General features: G+C 42.9%; 1 protein-coding gene across 9 annotated transcripts in view; it reads left to right on the top strand.

Moving 5' to 3' along the window:
* Positions 1-17,156, top strand: part of nav1b (neuron navigator 1b) — a 97,098-nt gene that overhangs the window by 30,515 nt on the left and 49,427 nt on the right. For 6 of the 9 annotated variants that reach the window (XM_037099792.1, XM_037099800.1, XM_037099796.1 and 3 more), the window contains exons 3-4: positions 6,374-7,167; positions 7,391-7,479. In XM_037099792.1, the coding sequence (XP_036955687.1) occupies positions 6,401-7,167; positions 7,391-7,479 (856 nt within the window). In that variant the 5' untranslated portion in view covers positions 6,374-6,400. Of the gene's footprint in view, positions 1-6,373; positions 7,168-7,390; positions 7,480-15,174; positions 16,107-17,156 lie in introns of those variants that run through there. The other 3 variants (XM_037099801.1, XM_037099798.1, XM_037099797.1) reach the window with 1 other exon arrangement.

Genomic DNA, 17,156 nt, shown 5'->3' with positions numbered 1-17,156 from the left:
ATACCAGTCATAAAAAAAAGCCTATTGGTATAAACTAACTTGGGCATACGGACGTGAAGAACAGGTCACAGGTGATTCACATCAGAGGCAAATTACCTGCTGTGACATCACTAATCGAGATGTGGCCAGAAGCACAGACCTGAACGTGTCGTCGCACAGACGGATCGCATTTTATAAGTGATCCAACATGGACGTTGCCCTTCAATATAATTTCTAGCATTTAATGTTTTTGGACAGCGCTAACTGGCCACAGCTGCCTGCAGCTGGAGCATTACAGGGTGTTGATGATGTCATGGCATTACTGACCACGGTTAATCACTCAAAGTGATTTATAGGGATAAATCCCCACAGTGGGCCAACAGATTAACTCACCGCCTACACGCTCACTCTAATCTCGCGTGCCACAAAAAAGTACAGTGGGCTTTAACGCTGAGGACAATATGTCAGTGTTTAATGGCTTTATGGTAATCTCTGACTAATTGATGTCCGGCAAACAGGACTAAATCATGAAGTGACATATTTGTTTCCAGTGATGACGAGACAGAAAAACATGGTTTACATAATGCCCACGCCTGCAGGGGAGCTCTGCTGCAGTGTGCTGTAATTTTACCACAATGTGTGATGGACGAGGAGGCAGAGTTTCATCATTACTGATGTTGGAGAGACGTTGCCATTAGAAGAAAATGTGATTCTATAGGAGGAAACGTCTGAAATGGTTTTATAACCCTGAGTGTTTTTCTACAGTAAAACACAGGGGAGATCTAAAGGAAGCAGAGTTGATTATGTGACACAGTGTTTCACTTTCACCTGGTCTTGATAATCTGAGCTTGTGATTGTTGCCACACTGGCAGGTGAATAAGAATGTGGCAGTAATTTGATCACAGACAGCAGCTGTGTTCATAAATTACAGCTTCTAATAAACAGAAAATGTGATTCATGGATGCCTACAAATTAAAAGTTTATATATATATTCTTTAAAATCCACTTTTTTGTTTAATGTCATAGGGACAAATACTAAGAATGACCCAATGCTACGTATTTATATACCACAGCAACACAGTCTAAAGTCTCATTAGGTGATTTTTTTTTTTCTGTTTGCCTGTTTTGCAGACATGTTTTGGTGTTTGGGCGGCCCATTGAAATAACTAACAGCGACAGTGTCTCATGGGCAATGTCAGTGATTACAAAAAAGATGGTTGTCTCGATTAATTTAATCAAATGTATTTTGACACTCACTGTGAGCATTAAACAGTTAAGACCAAGAGTCTGCAGTCATGCTGGTGGCGCTGTGGTGCTTTGAGCTAATGCTAACATGCTCACTGTGACAATCCCAACATGCTGCTGACTGGCAGGTATGTTACAGCCAAAATATCCGTGGGCCAATATTATGGAAACCTCTTTGGTTTTAAACAACACGGGGCAGAACATGATTTATAATTAGATAAATGTTAAGTGGTGTTTACTGTTTCAGTTCACTTTCAGACAGTAACGTTTATTGTTAAACTGTAAGATATCCTGCCTCCATTACATTTTAGGGATCACTACAAAAATGTGTGTAAATCGACATTGGCCCCGAAACTGCATAACTGCTGCTGGGCTCTAAATACAAGTAGAGCTGAAACTGAGAGTAATTTCATTAGTTTTACAGCTAAAGCTCAAGTGATATTTTGAGTAAATTAAATTAAAATTCAGGGTTTCACCAAAGTTATTACACTTCATGTGTTTACCTTATGTAATGGCACGCCATCCGATTGTTGTCAGGATTTTCTACAGAGAACAGAAGAATGTTCACCTGCGGGCGGCACGACATGAAGAATCAGGAGATGAGAAGAGTCGGCTCGTCTCTCTGAAAAACACGACTGTCTGCGCAACATTTCATGGCTTTACATCCAGTTGTTCTTGAGATATTTCAACCTGGACCAAAGTTGTGAACCGACTGACTCTGCTATCCCCTTGGGCCACACTGCAAAACAAAAAAAAATCTGTCTTTGTGCAACACTCATGTTCAGTGTTAAATATATTGACTCAATCCTAGTTGTTGTTCTGAGCTCTGGCCACAAACTTTCGTAGTAAATGAAAAACTCCTACTGTTTGGAGAGAAACAGTCGTGATATGCCAAAGAAAATTGTATTTTGTTTCTCTCCAACTGATTCATTGTCAAAGTCTCTCAGAGAGCTGTAAAACATTTGGTGCTGGAGGGAAAAACCTGAACACAAAGTGAAGCTTTTTAGCCGTCACAAACAATAGAAACACAAAGTCTGGACTGGTGTCACCTAACATCGTGCCTTCAGCCAAATGTAAGAAGAGCAGTGCTTTACTTCTGTCGTCCGTGCATGGGAACTTGTCTTTGTGTACTTTGTGTGTGCACATGCTGACCTCAGTCCATGTGTGTCCCAGCAGAATACCTCCCCGACACAAAGCTAGGACACAGGAGGAAGCAGAGAAAATCAGGAATCTGGGACTTGGTGCTATATTTAAAAATGAGATCAGGCCTCTTGTAAAACTAGATAGTACGACAGTCTTGCGAAAATTGAATTATGTAGATAATGATGCACTCGTTCAACTCTATTATCCACTGGTGCTCAGCTGGAATGGAGAGAAACTGGAGCACAGAAACAGCAGGGTCACATTCAGCCCTGCAAAATATCTGCAAAGTGAAAGAAAACGTTTGCTGTTTTTATGAAGTGGCACCTCACAAGATGACTTTTGGCACGAAACGAAAATGACAGAATGATTCACAAGCCCTGACAACAGTTCCCTGAGCGCTGATGTCTTCCAGATTTGGTCGATTACATTTTCACACTGACGTCTTATTTCTTCCAAAATGGGTTTTATAGCATTCAGAAAAACAGGCACTGCAGAACTGGAGACTGCACCAGAGGAAAGTGATGGTGTTGTTGGTCTGTGCGAGTATCTTTAGTCTGGCCCTCGGCCTGATTATAGGCCTGGAGGACTTGGGCAGTTTTAGCTACTCGTTCGCCGCTGGCTGGATGCTTTGATGCTGGCATGCTGAATGGCCGGCATGTAAGAAGAAGGAGCTCAAAGTCTCATTCAGACTGTCACAGAAACACGAGCCCCCTGGAGGAGGGGGGGAAACAAAGCATGATGTCACCAGAGAAAGATCGAAGTGTGAGTCACTAATATATCTGCTCATAATGGGTGGAATGTGTGTGTGTGTGTGTGAAGATGTGAGGACATGTAGTTTCCCTTCAGTTTTATGCAGACTTGCTTCATGTCGTCCAGCATCGACACCCCCCACCCCCCCTCACTTTAATGCAGCACGTGGGTCTAAATTGTATTACTGTAAGCAGCATCATGCTGTTAAGTGTAGCCCGTCCGACTCTTCACCACACTGTCGTCTTATTGTCTCTCTGCTGAAGAGTAATGTCGGACATTTACTTACTCAGGTAAGACGAACACATCCTATCTCTTCGAGCTCTTTCAGGGAACATTGATTGTGCTTATGGTTGTAATTCAGTATTTCCTTTTTTTTTTAAAAAAAACATTCAGTGGAATATTGCAACACAATATGAATGAGTAAATACTGTTATCGCTGTAGGAAAGTCTGTTGTGCAAATTGATGCTTCTGAGTGAATTACGTTCAAATATTGCAGTGATTTTGTCTCAGTACTTGAAAATATGTATTTTCTTTCTGTAACTTAGATTTCAACTATATCACCTTGAATGCAGGATGTTGGGCTGCAACTAACAATAATACACAATTGTTATCTCACTTGATAAGTTATTTGGTCTATAAAATGTCAGAAAAGGATGAAAGGGATGTCAGCCAGTGTTTCCCAAAGCCCAAGAAGATGTCCTCAAATGTCTCGTTTTGTCCACAACCCAAAGATCTTCAGTTTATTGTCACGGAGGAGTAAAACAAAACAGAGAATATTTGCATAAATAAATTGGAATTTTGACTTTTTTCTTGAAGAGATTGGTTAAACTGATGAGTCGGTTATCAATCATTTCATTCAAAAGTTGACGCTTAACTGACAAATCGTTGCAGCTCTAACACAATGTTGTCCTCTGCTTTGTTAAGCACATGCTTGTGTTATTTATGTGTGTGTGTGTGTGTCTGAGTGTGTGTTGTGTGTCTGTGTGAAGCAGTCTTTGTCATGCACGTCAGGTTGTCTCAAGGCTTCACTTCACTTTATAAATAAGGCATGAGGAGGAGGATATTTAAAGGATGAGAGCACACAGGGACACAGATGTGATTATTGTAGATTTTTACTTCAGTGATCAGCGATCTTCAGTCACTGAAGATGATAAAGTCAGACAGTCAAAGTTTATTTATATACAGCGAGCAGCACAGAATCAGCGTTGTGTTCTAGAAGGGCTTTACAGTCCGTACGGCATACGACACTCTGCGCTCACGCTTCGGGGAAAATGGGAGAAACAACAGGGAAGGAAACAGAGGACTTGCAGGACTAACAAACTTACACAAGGCGTCGCATAAAAAGACTACATAGAAGTAGCAGTCTTATCATTTTCATATTAAAGGCTTAGATTGCAATATGTTGGGTTTTTTTGTTTTTTTTGGACAATTGAAATACCTAACAAAGCAGGTTAATGGTAGAGTTGTTTGGCATTCAGACATGAAAAAATCTTTCAGACTGATCTCCATGAGAAGAATCCTGTCAAGGTCTTAACAGTTGGCACACTCGATAAAAGAGAAAATGTCTGTGATAAAAGATGATAATTAAGTGATTACATTAATATATCACTCATCATACCACAACACGGAACAACATGTGCATTTAATCTCTCTCTCTGTGTCGTAAACATTATTCTTCTATATAACCTTTATATTATCTTTATCATTAAGATTAGTTGATTGCCATGACATCAGCTTATCTTGATCCTTTAAATGAAAAAAAAAAAATTAATGTTAGGGCTGCAACACATGATCGTTTTTTATCAATTAAAGCTGCTGTAAGATGTATTTTTGTACTAAATTGAGTGTTTAATAGCTCGATGGCTGGACAGGAAGTTAGTTTAAGTTGATCTGTCTACATATAAATACATGGGTTAGTATAACAGAGAAAGTTCGTAGATAACTCCGTAATCCAAAACCCAACTATGTTCAATTTAAAGTAATTTTAAAAAAAAACCAAATGTTATCAAACTTGCAGGATCAGTCATCAGTCATCATTTCAGCTCTACCTCATGTTCAATTTAGACACTTCTGTTGCAAGTGTTTTAGAAATGTGACCACGTTGGACTCCAAACTGCCCTCTCGTTCTAGTCCATGTTTCAGTGTGTTTCGACTTTTCACAGCCTTGAACCGAAACACTGTGGGCCTGTAAACTGTAATGAATATTTTAGTTGAGTGTTATCAGTGACCGGCATTAGATGAGGTAGGATGGAGGGGATGGAGTTGGTGGACCGGTGAAGTCCCCCACCATTACCTCTTTGGAGGGAGAGGTGGTGTCTGCAGGGCCGGGGTGGGGACAGCCGGTGTTGGCACGGCCTGAAAGGAGCCGTTCTCCTGCTGCCTGTGCCAAGTGGTGTCAGTCTGACACTGGCTTTCACAGCACGTCTCGCTGGAGGTTGTGGCTCGAGGAGCAGGAATACATTAGGCAAAGCTGTCGAAACATATGGTCTCTTTTTAGAGGCTCTGATTGATTTCTGTGTTGTGCTCTTTTTGTGTTTTTTTTTTAAATCCTATTTTAATTAAATTAATTCTCGGTTTCTTTTAACCCTTATTCAACCTTTCTGATTATTATTTTCTTTTGCCTTACATCAGCTGCTTCACTTTCCTTCTCGGCGCGGTAAAAAAACAAACAAAAAAAAAACACCAAATCAGCATTTTATGTCGTTTCGTCAAGTTTCACTCACTTCCTTGATCTCAGTCTCTCTCCCAGTTGAGGAATTCAAATACTTGTGACTCAGAACTTTTGGCTACTTTGATGCTGTAATTGATACGTAATGGTTTAATGGCCGCTCCCCTCAAACCATCTTCTCCGCTTTCTTCTTTCCCACTCGTTTCAGTCGGTACCTCTGTGGTGGAGGCAGACACCCTGGAATGCGCAGCTGTTGCGCCGTCGTTCCTACGGTATTAATCTGACATAAAAGCTCGTTATCAATCATGCAGTATGCAGAAAGGATGGATGTCAGCAGCCGTCCAATAACAAGTGCTTTATATGCAGACCTGCACGCCACAAGCTCCTCAGTGTCGGTGTCATATTGGCTCTTTCAGCGTTTGGACTTAAAGGAAATATGAGACATTTGGGAAAATATACGGATATGTTGTCTGGGAAAAAAAGTTAGATTGGCCGCGCTGCTATTAATGATAGAATACATATTTCTTAATCAAAAATTTGGATATAAGATTTTTGCTCTTAAGTTGATTGGTTGCTTTCTTTTCCAGACCTCACTCCACAGACTCTGACCAACCATGAGCGGCGGAGTGAATATCAAAGTCATATCTCAGAGCCAGAGTGACGCAGGTGTCAGCTCGAGTCTGCCCTTACCTCGGAGCATGATGCCCCTCTCCAAAATGGACCCCAAACAACAATACGGTGGCCTCTCCAACCCCGCGGTGCAGTACCAGCATGCCGCCAAAAGACGACCCTCCTACTCTTCATCCTCTGTTTCCTCGGCTCCTTCAGAGCTGCTGAGAGGTGCAGCTTTGAAGAACCACCTGCTGCAGCAGAAAGCCGCCGTGCACTCCCACAGAAGCCCCGCGGCTACGGAGCGAACCGATGGCACGTGCTCGGCGTACAGCAGCCCTCAGATACCAAAGAGAGAAGTCCCGCGCTCCAAAGACACGCTGGACCTCCGCACCAGCACGCTGACCCACAAGGCTTTGCGAGACCTCCAGCTGAGAAGAACCACCAACAAGAACTGGACCTTCGGAAAATACCGTCTGAGCAACGTGGACAACGCGGCTGAGGAGGACGCCTTGTGCCGACTCTCTGTCAACGCCCAGTTAGGCCACGGGAGAGGACGTCTCATGTACACTAAAGGTGCTAATGGGAATGTGATATCAGGCCTGTCCTCAGCTGGAATGGGCAACAACCAAAGAGAGGTGAGGAACTTCTCCAACCTTCAAGAGGTGTCCAGTAACAAACCAAAGTCTTCCCATCCACCATTCAAAATGCAGCGCAGAGGGAGTGAGCCGGGAAGAGTCAACATGGCCGCTGTGGCTCCCTTCAGGTTCAGGTGAGGGCAGGGTTTAATTTTATTTATGATGGGGAGAAAAGCAGCAAAGCACAAACTGTGGTTTATTTTTAGGATACGCCGAATACGATGAAGCCTTCTGGCTTCTCATGTCACCATTCTCTGTTTTAAAAAGAGTGTTGTCCAATTTACGTAGCATGTACTCAAAATTCTGCCTTCTGTTTTGTTTCTCAGCCCTTGAAATTGTTTGTCTCTGTTCCTGCAGGTTTCAGATCCACGAGGACCAAGATGTCTCCTTCGACGATCTTAGCGACTGCTCCTCCGACTCCATGGAGGTCTGCTGTGATGATTTTGGTGAGTCGCTTTAAATCTCCTCCCGCTGATCTTATCACCCTTGGAATTCAGACACACCTGATGCTCTCATAAACATATCTTGTGCTTAAGATCACTGAAAAAATCAGGTCAAAATTCAGTCATCATCTACCCACCCTCATGCGGATGGAAAGTTGGGTGAAGTTTTCTTGTCTACAGAACATTTCTGGAGCTTCACAGCAAAACAGCGTTGTGATGTTCTCCTAAACCAAGGAAGTAGCTGGGCAACAAAACAGAACATTAAATGGCTCCTTACAGCTTTTCCAATGTATTGTTGTGCGTAGCAATAATAGGGAAGACCCAAACAGAAGACACTCAGTAGGCAGGCAGTGTAAAGAACAAAAGGTGAGCTTTAATAACACAGCTGAGGTCTATCGGAAATACAAAAGGAAGTCACCAAAAAGCTGAGAATAAAAGGAAACAAAAGCAAAGGAAGCAGGCAATACAAAAACTAAAAAAAGCTTCAAACTAAAGAAGCACTGGGAGGAACACAAGGAGTATGAGGAACACAGGAGACGCAGGACTGACGTTGGGAAACAGAACAGACGACCTGACAAAGAGTAAGAGGAAAACAGCGGCCCTGATAGACAATTTAACAAATGAAACACAGGTGAACCGGGAAAAAAATATGCAGGAAAAGGAAGGAGGGAGGAAGTGATAAGCAAACACGACACAAGGAAAAAACTACAAAACAAAACAGGAAAAAATTAAACCAAAAACTCAAACCATGACATGTAATCCAAGTCTCCAGAAGCCAGAAGAGCCCAGATTGATTTGAAAAGACATTATTTACACCCTCCAGAGACTTTAGATTAGCCAGATGAGCTGAATGGAGCCATTTTATTTAGTTTCCCATCCAGACCTGCTGTTAATGAGAATGCTGCGATGCTGTTCTGCTTTGAAGCAAACTTCCCAATCTGCACGAGGCTGAGAAACAATGACAGAATTTTCCTTTTTGGTCGAGCTTATCCGCAAAATGTAACATCCCTGGTTTGGGTCCAGTTTGTGATGTTTGTTGCGTCTAATTCTCCTCTCTCCTCTTGTCATCTCTTTATATCATCTATCTAATTAAGGTGTATAATCCCTTAAAGTACATTTTAAAAAGAAACATCTACAGTTTAGACATATTCAGCTTGTGACATGTGGTCGTGTAAACTTCCTAAGAAGTCAAAGGCCAAAAAAGTTGAGAATCACTGCTGTTAACCTTCCAATAAGCCCCAACTCTGATGCTCAGAGATAAAACAGGTGATATCTGAAGGTTATCATCCAGGATCTTTAAATTTAAGAGCAGGCAGTCCATAAAGTTTAATCACTCTGTCGACTTACAATTCAATTCACCCTTTTGTCCTGAAGACGTACTCGTCCTTCCTCTGCGAGAACAGGTCACTTAAATCTTGAGAAGAAAACAAACTTTTTCACTCAGTTCACAGAGTTCACCCAGTTAGGTATGCAAAACCCTGTTTTTCCAATTATATTATATTGCATCCTGTAACACCCAAGCTTTAATACGACTGAATGTTGACACTGGACTCTATTCAGCGCGACAGTTGTTCTCACCAGAGCTCCTGCCAACTCACAACGAAAGCTTCATACTGTAAGCACCACCTGTTATGTGCATCAGGATTTCCTGAAATACTTCCCTTCTTTCTTTATGTGGGAAAACACAGACTCCTGGCAGCGAGCACTTCTCTCAAATCACACAGCTCTGTTAATGTTGCACTGTTTCTTAAATGTGTCCGTGTCTCTGGTGTGCCATTGTGATTGTATATACATCATCCTGTCAGTGCTGCGTTAAATGTTAAAAGTGGAATGTTGTGTTTGCTCTGAAGCCTGCAACAACTCAGCTCTTCAAACATCTTGTTGCTTGGACACACCGTGTTCGCTTGGTCAATTCTTCATTACTTTAAGAAACTCGCTGAGTGAAGCCAATCCTCCCGAAGCAGATAAAACCACAACAATTCAATCAATTAATTCTAATTAGAAAGGGATTTACATAAATATCAACCGGACTGTAATACTGTAAGTGATATTGATGTAAGTAAGTAAGGAAGCATACACTCTCCTCAGGGAGGATAGCCGTGACCGCAAAACAAAATTGATACTTAAACATGTTTGTTGGGGCAGTTCACGTCAAGAGATTGTTGGGTGTTTTTCCAGAAGCCTCGTCGTTTCAGCATCATTTAATGTTAAATCCTGCTGTCACGTTGGAGAGAGAGCAAGAACTTTCCAGACCTCAAACAAGCAACAGAAATACACCCGTCAAACATTAAACACACACTTCTGATCATCTTTTCAGATGCTCAAATGAAATATTGAAAAATAAACAAGACTGAGTCTACGGCAGGGCGAGAAGTTCTCTGGTGCCGTACTTGTAGTGCGTTCACATGGTGATGGAATAAATCAGAAAAATGAGTTCCCTGCTGGGAAAACAAACCCCTAAAGTCAGAGCAAATATGCAAAAAGTCATGTGATTGGTGGTAAGAAAGTTTATATTGATTTAAATAAGTTTAAATAAGTTTTGCTCACATGTAGTTTGATAAATATGGTTGTTGCTGTCCAGACGAGTGACCTGGATAAGTAAGAAAAGTTATCTGCTAGCTTCAACCGTGAAATCCTCGTTCTTTCTACATTACAATTCATAAACTCATGAACACAACAAAGTCAGAAGAACGACGGACACAGTGGTGCTCGAGCTAAAGCTAACATCAGGAAGCTGACATTGTCAGGATGGAGATGCTAACAGGCTGAATAGCAGTTTAGCGGGTATGATGTTCACCTCATATTTTAGTGTGGTAGCATGCTAACATTTGAGAATCAGCATAAAATGTATCATACAACTGATGCAGATATAATAAGTTTGACCTATGATAAGTCATAGTGCATCATAATGTTTTGGACCAGAATGGTTAATAGTATATAAAACACAATTAAGAGGCTCTTGGAAACTATGTGTGGCTTAACTGTGGCTCTCCGTTAGCGGACCAGAGAGATGCACTTGAGAACTTGCATAAAGTCACATGTTTTAGCCTGAAAATCTGACCCGAGCCCTTCAAAAAGGAAACCACAGTCTAGCAGCATCCCCAGTAATGAACAGAAAACCAAGGGAGGTAGTGGAAGGTCTCATTTTTCACGTCACCTTAAAATCAGCTCACATATAGCTAATAGAAAAAAAAGAAAAAAAGAAAAGCCACGTTTAAAAGCTCATGGAGACAAAGAAGTCAGGATAATCCGTAAGCTAACATGCGCCTGGTGACAATGCTAACGTGCTGAGGGTTTAGCAGGGATCATTTTTTATACGCTCACATTTCAGAATTAGCACTGAACAGACAGTACGACTGAGGCTCATGGCAATGTCGTTACTGATAATCAGTCATAAAGAGTTTTGGATTAGCTCCAGCATGGCTAAGAGGAGTTTTTAAAGCACATTAAAGTATATTATCAATAGAAATTTAGTAATTAATTGACATCATAATCAATTAAATGACTGTGTTTACAGATGATATGTCAGCACAAAAACACTACCTGCTAGCAATTAGCATCTGTTTAAAATATTGACAATCTATAACTGAAGTTGTTTATTCATAATGAGAACTAAATGGCAGCAGTTTCTGAAGTGTGTGAATGTTCAAAGCCTAAATTAGTATCCTGAATTACATGACATGAAGTCAATTTTGGCTAACATGACGGATTCATATTTGTCACCCAACATGCAGATATAATTGCACTGGGCTGTTATGAAATCCTTTTTAACTGTCTTCTTAATTATCCTAATGACTTGGAGGGTTGACAGCCTCCAGGCAGCCTCCTCAGGGAGAGACCGGAGACTGAGTGGTCCTCAGCCGAGGGTGGACAGATGCAGAGACTGAGAGATTGAGTGGTTTGATGCAGAGGATCGACTTTCACCTCCTGTCTGGGAGTTCTTCTTGTCCCTGCTGGACGGACCGGAGGGACGCTTAGATTCAGTTTTCTGACTGGGGAGCAGAGAGATCTTTGTGAGCTTCCATCCGGCTTCAACTACAAATTTGCTGGAACATTAAAAATAGGGTTGTATTCATGACATTCAGTGGAAACATCTGCAGGAACTAAAGCTCGGTGAGGATCTCTGCTGAGAAATCTTACTGTACTTTAAAGTGACTAAAGCTTTCAGGATAGGGAGACTCACTGCTCCAGGATTAAAATAAAGAAAAAAAAGAAAAGCAAATGATTCACTCGTGCACAAGTTTAAAGTCAGACAAGATGGCTTTACCTTTGCTATCATTTCCAGCTGCTTGAAGTCGTCTTCAGTAGACTATTGCTGAGCACATGAAGGGAAGTTTAGTGAGAAAACTCGACCAAGTGTTCGGGTCAGTCTTCTTCCCTCGGGCTGATCTTATTCCAGCAAACATGCTGATTCTATTAGACCTCTTTTAATGAGTTTAATTATCTCAATAATTACCACATGACTTCAGCACCACGCACAAGCATGATCTCTACATGTTCCCTTGACACGATTCTTCAGCCTTCATGTGACTGTGTGCACATTAAAGTTGATGTTGTCTGTGGGTTTCCCCCCTTTTGAGCACGTGTGGAAGTCTCCCAGACATTCTTGAATCCGCTGCATTAAAGCAGCTGGGATGAATATATGTGCTGTCCAGGGAGCAGGCAGCTGTGTAACTGGCCCTGTCATAGCACACACACACACACACACACACACACACACACACACACACACACACACACACACACACGATGTAACTCAGATGGCCAGTTGGAGACAGAGAGAATCGGACCCAGATGTGAAGGAAAGCAAATGAAAGATGCGGCCCCACCCTTCTTAGTCCTGAGAAGGGGCGATGATTTAACGTTTCTGCTTTCATATTTACAGGATCAGCATTTCTTTGAATCTGTCCAAAAGTTAAGGGACTTTTAACTCAAGACCACTAATGTCAATCCTCTGGTGAAGCTAAAAGAGGAGTCAAGGGATCACTAAAATCGTCAGCATTTATACTCTGTGGACATACATGTACCAGATTTATTGGCAAGTCTGGTGGGAAAAACAAAATGTCACCATAATCAGGGGGAATCCTCCAGTAGGGACCTCAAATCTCTGTAGAAATGATTTACCCATCAAGTTGTTGATATTTTGGTCCCAATCAAAGTGGTTACACAAACAAATTCTTCTGTTTTTTTTGTTTTTTGTTTTTTTTGTCCTTACTCCAAAATTCCTACAAAGCTTTCAACATGGCTAAAAGAAATGACTATCCCACCAAATTCCCACGAACTTGAAAATCGACACAGCCTCCCGCTGTCATTTCTCCAATCACCATCGTTAAAAGGTCAGCGATGTGATATTCGTGCATATCCCCCCAAAAAAAGCTGTTTTCATGGAAGTCATTATTAGTGTTGAAAAGTAGCTGTGTTTATCCTTCCAGCCAGAACTGTGGGCTTTTTCTTTGGTGCATGCAGCTCCAGCCAAAGCTTACAAACTGTCTGCTAGGTAATGTACAGAGCTGATTGTAAACCAGAGAGAGGTTGTGTGTCACGAACTGTAGAAGCATTGTGTTCATGACCAAAAGTACATTGCTCCTCCAGCTCCAGCCAGCAGTTAACATTACAGTCCATAAACACCTGAGGTCATCTTCAGTGTCAGGTGTTTTATATACTGCAATACAGTTGATAAATGGGAATGAAGACAAATCCAGTTTAGGTCAAAATGTCATATCCGGGCTCCTTGTCAGTTTAATGGCTTCGGATCGGAGCAGAATCCGCCTTTTGTCTCGTGTTTTCTGTTTACATGACCCGTATTAGATTTGGAATATTGTCATAAACTGATTAATAGTAAAACATATCAAAGTGCATGTAAACACAGTCATTGCCATTAATAGAGCCGCTAAAATCTAGATGACAAAGTATTAACTCCAGATCGAAGGTGTTGGTTCGCAACAGATGTCCTATGAAATCATCCGAGTCTTACAAAATTTGGCATGCTGGAATTTGTTATCCTATGATTCATTAAGAAGTCCCCACGTTCCAAAACAAATGAGCTATTCACTGCATCATGGGAGCAGAGGTCTCCGTCAGTGATCCAGAGTCAGCAGGGGAGCCCTGGACCTCGTGATGAGGAGGAACAAGACACGACATTGTTTCCAGGAACTAATTGCCAGATCAAACAACTCCACTGGTCCACGGGCCACCGCAGGTGCCCTGAGACCCAAATAAAAAAGTCAGTGAAGTGTACTTGCTAACCCATTGTGAGCGTTAGAGTCGTACCCTCTGGGCATTGTAGCTAACAGGTCAATCATATCCAGTGGATTTGCACCATCTAGCATGCTTGTGTTCACTCATGCTGTGTTGTGGAAAAGAGCAACCATCCACTCAGTCATCCACTTAATAAGAACAGAAAATAAACCATTCACCAGCGTTGCATTTGCACATTTTTTATTTTTTGTAGAGCACAGGGTTGTGTAACGGCAGTTCATGGAAAAAGGTAAATGTTTCTTTGGCAGCTGTGTTTGTGCGCAGCAGAGAGGTCTGCTGCAGACGACATGCAGGCGATGAGAGAGGGTGGTTTCCATGGAGCAGCGCTGCATGCGAGCGCTGCGGAGCCTCCTCAATCCTCCTGAGAGACGGCGGTGTGGAATATCTGAAAAAGATGATTATAGTCATATGTTTGCAAAAAAAAATTTTTTTAAATCCCTGCCTCTAAACAATGTGACTGGAATTTCAATTTAACACAATCCCGTGCGTGTCTGTGTACACGAGTCTTTACACTGATTTGAAGATATTTCCAAAGTGTGGTTTTGGGTGTGTTACTTGCTTACACTGGCACATCTTGTCGCTCGCTCAGTCTGCTGGAGTGAAGTCACCGATTTGGCTGAAACACTTCTTAAAATTTCAAGCCAATTTTTCTCTCTGTGCCTCTATCGAGAAGTGGACCAAAACCACCTTATTAACATATTAGTTCTACAGTTTTCATGAACGTCACATTATGCACATTACTTTTTAACGTTTATGTCAGGATTGTTGATATTAGATAAGATAAGGTTAAACTAAGGTTGTCTTTTTATAGCAGGGCAACACAGGGCTGGTTTTAAGAGATTTATCCATCTGTAAATCTGGAACTGATATCATAAGGAAGCTCAGACAGGATCAAGAGATAATCTGGATGCTCCAGTTGTTGCATTGTGGTGGCTTTTGACTGTGGCAATAATATATGCTATGGTGTGTAATTGCATGTCTAAACGTGTACGCGCTCACAGTAATAACACGTCCAGTATCACACAAATCAAGCATCATGTCGAGTGTACTGAACAGGCAACGCTGGAGGTGAGGGAGGGGGAGGGGGAAGAACAAAGGAAACAGAGGAGATGGTGGGAAAACACGGTGCGTTCGAGGAGAACGGTGCCTGGTTGTAAAAGCCACAGATGATCATTTTCTCATCGCTTTCTTGCATTTCACATATTCTGCTGAGGCACGGCAAAGCATCTTTAAATGAAGGGAAAGCGAGGGGAAGGAGGAGGGAGGATGGGAGGGAAGGCGGAGGCGAGGGAGAGGCAGCAGAAAGCAAGGGGGAGGAGGGAGGAGGGAGCGTTGTTGCGTCTGCCGCCGCTGTCATTCCGCTGCTGCGCGGTTCAGCGGCAGGAGGGTGTGCTGAAGGGAGGAGTGTGGAAAAAACGGAGGAAAGGAGAGGGAAGGAGAGAAAGGGAGTGCCTGGGCAGCACTGCAACAGCTGCAGCTGCAGCAGCCTGACAGGACGAGGAGAAGAGGAGAAGGAGGCAGAGGGAAGAAAAGACAAGGCTGCAGGGTTGCCTTTTTTTTTATTTTTGAGGAAAAAGGGATTGATAAGGAAGCCTGTTTTCTCCCTTGCTGATGCTTTTCTATATGGTCTCATGCAGGAGGCATGCTTGGAAATAGTGTGAGAGGCAGAGGAGATTTGAAGATGGAAAGGACGGATAGCACAAAGGCATACGGCCAAGCAGATGGCAAAGGAGTTGGTATGGCAGCAAAGAGGGCCAAGTCCGGTGTGCCCCAGAGCACACAGCGGGGTGAGCTGAAGGTTTACCGGCCGGGTAGCTCTGACGGCAGGCTACCAGTGCCCTCCAATCTCCGCAAGCAGAGGTCTATGACGAACCTGGCTGTACTCACTGATGCTGAGAAGAAGTTACACCTCTATGAGCCCAAGTGGTGCGATGACATGGCCAAGCCTGGAGCAGGACAGACCAAGATGGGTAAGCCAAAGACGGCAGGGGGTGGCAGCACTGCCGGAGGAGGTGCCCCCCTCTCTAGAAACCTATCCAAATCTGAACACTCGCTGTTCCAGGGCAAACCCAAGCCCTTCAGCCCTCTGGCTGCTCCCTCTTCTCTAAGCAAGCAGAGTCGCATTCCGCGTGGTCCTTACGCTGAGGTGAAGCCCCTGAGCAAGGCACCTGAGGATGGCAAGTCAGATGATGAGATCCTGTCAAGCAAGGCCAAGGCCAATGCTAAGAAGCAGGGAGCTGGAGCCGGAGGGGAGTCCGGTTCTAAAGGCCAGGGGGAGGAAGGGGGAGACAAGCCCTTCCTGAAGGTGGACCCAGAACTGGTGGTGACAGTGCTGGGCGACCTGGAGCAGCTGCTCTTCAGTCAGATGTTGGGTGAGTACGGGAGAGAAGTCTTGACGCCTCAACAGTACGTGCGGCCGCCATGTGCTACAAACCAAACGCCCCGCTTGTACGATTTCTCAGCAGCACGCCCCCTTTGATTCAGCCACCATACGGCACCTGCTTGCTGCTGCAGACCCACATTCCCCCTGAGCAGATTTTTTACGCAGCTCCGAGGGGGGAAAAAAAGGAAGACGTCCTTGTTGTGCTCGCAAAGCATGCTCCTCTTGTTTGTTTCATTGATTGCTGCATCAGTTTGACATTTAAAGCTGAGTGTTTAGTAGAAAGCCAAAGCTTTAGTGATGCTCTATTGTTCCTATTCCTCCAGCATGTCACATGTCAGGTGTCTGAGTCTCGCCATTGATTGTGAGAAATACGCTTGCTTCCCCATTACAGCATTGCCGGCTGATTGCATGAAAAAAAAGCCTGAGGGGTTGGGGATTATTACCAGCACGCTGATCTCCTTTGTAAAGCTCTCGTTTGCTGCAACATGTGCCGATGCACTCGAGGGTCCATCCGCTGCTCTACATGCGCTTCCCAAAAGAGAGACAGGAAAGACGGCATGCCATATTGAATTCATTTCAGGCACACAGACACATATTTAGCCTCCTCCCAGCTCCATTCATCTGTAGAGCCTTGACAGATGGTGCACACCCCGTCTACTACAACGGTGTAAATGGCAGAGAAAATGGCTTTCTCTCTAGAGGTGTCGGTCAGGTTTATCAATAGGATGGGTTTGATGAATATTAAGGGTATTGATCATTTAATGGTCATTGCAATTCAGATGACTTCATCATTTTTGGCTTGTTTTCCTTTGAATGTTAAAGCATGCCTCCTTGTTTAATGGCAGGTGTGTTATGTTTCATATTCTGGTCACGTGAGGGGAGAAGGTATCTTTTGTTTTTACCCCAAATTTAGATTTAAATACAGTTATGTTCTACATTTTTCTTCCAAGGTTATTTGATATCATACAGTTTAGTTGTGTTATTGTATAGTCCTTAAATCTATTGGCCATTAAAGTAATTATGGGAAGAAAATTTGGTT

This window comes from Acanthopagrus latus, chromosome 6 (genome assembly GCF_904848185.1).
Source record: "Acanthopagrus latus isolate v.2019 chromosome 6, fAcaLat1.1, whole genome shotgun sequence".
NCBI classification, from domain to species: domain Eukaryota; kingdom Metazoa; phylum Chordata; class Actinopteri; order Spariformes; family Sparidae; genus Acanthopagrus; species Acanthopagrus latus.
Note: the sequence above shows the minus strand (reverse complement) of the source record. Positions and strands in the feature narration are given on the sequence as shown.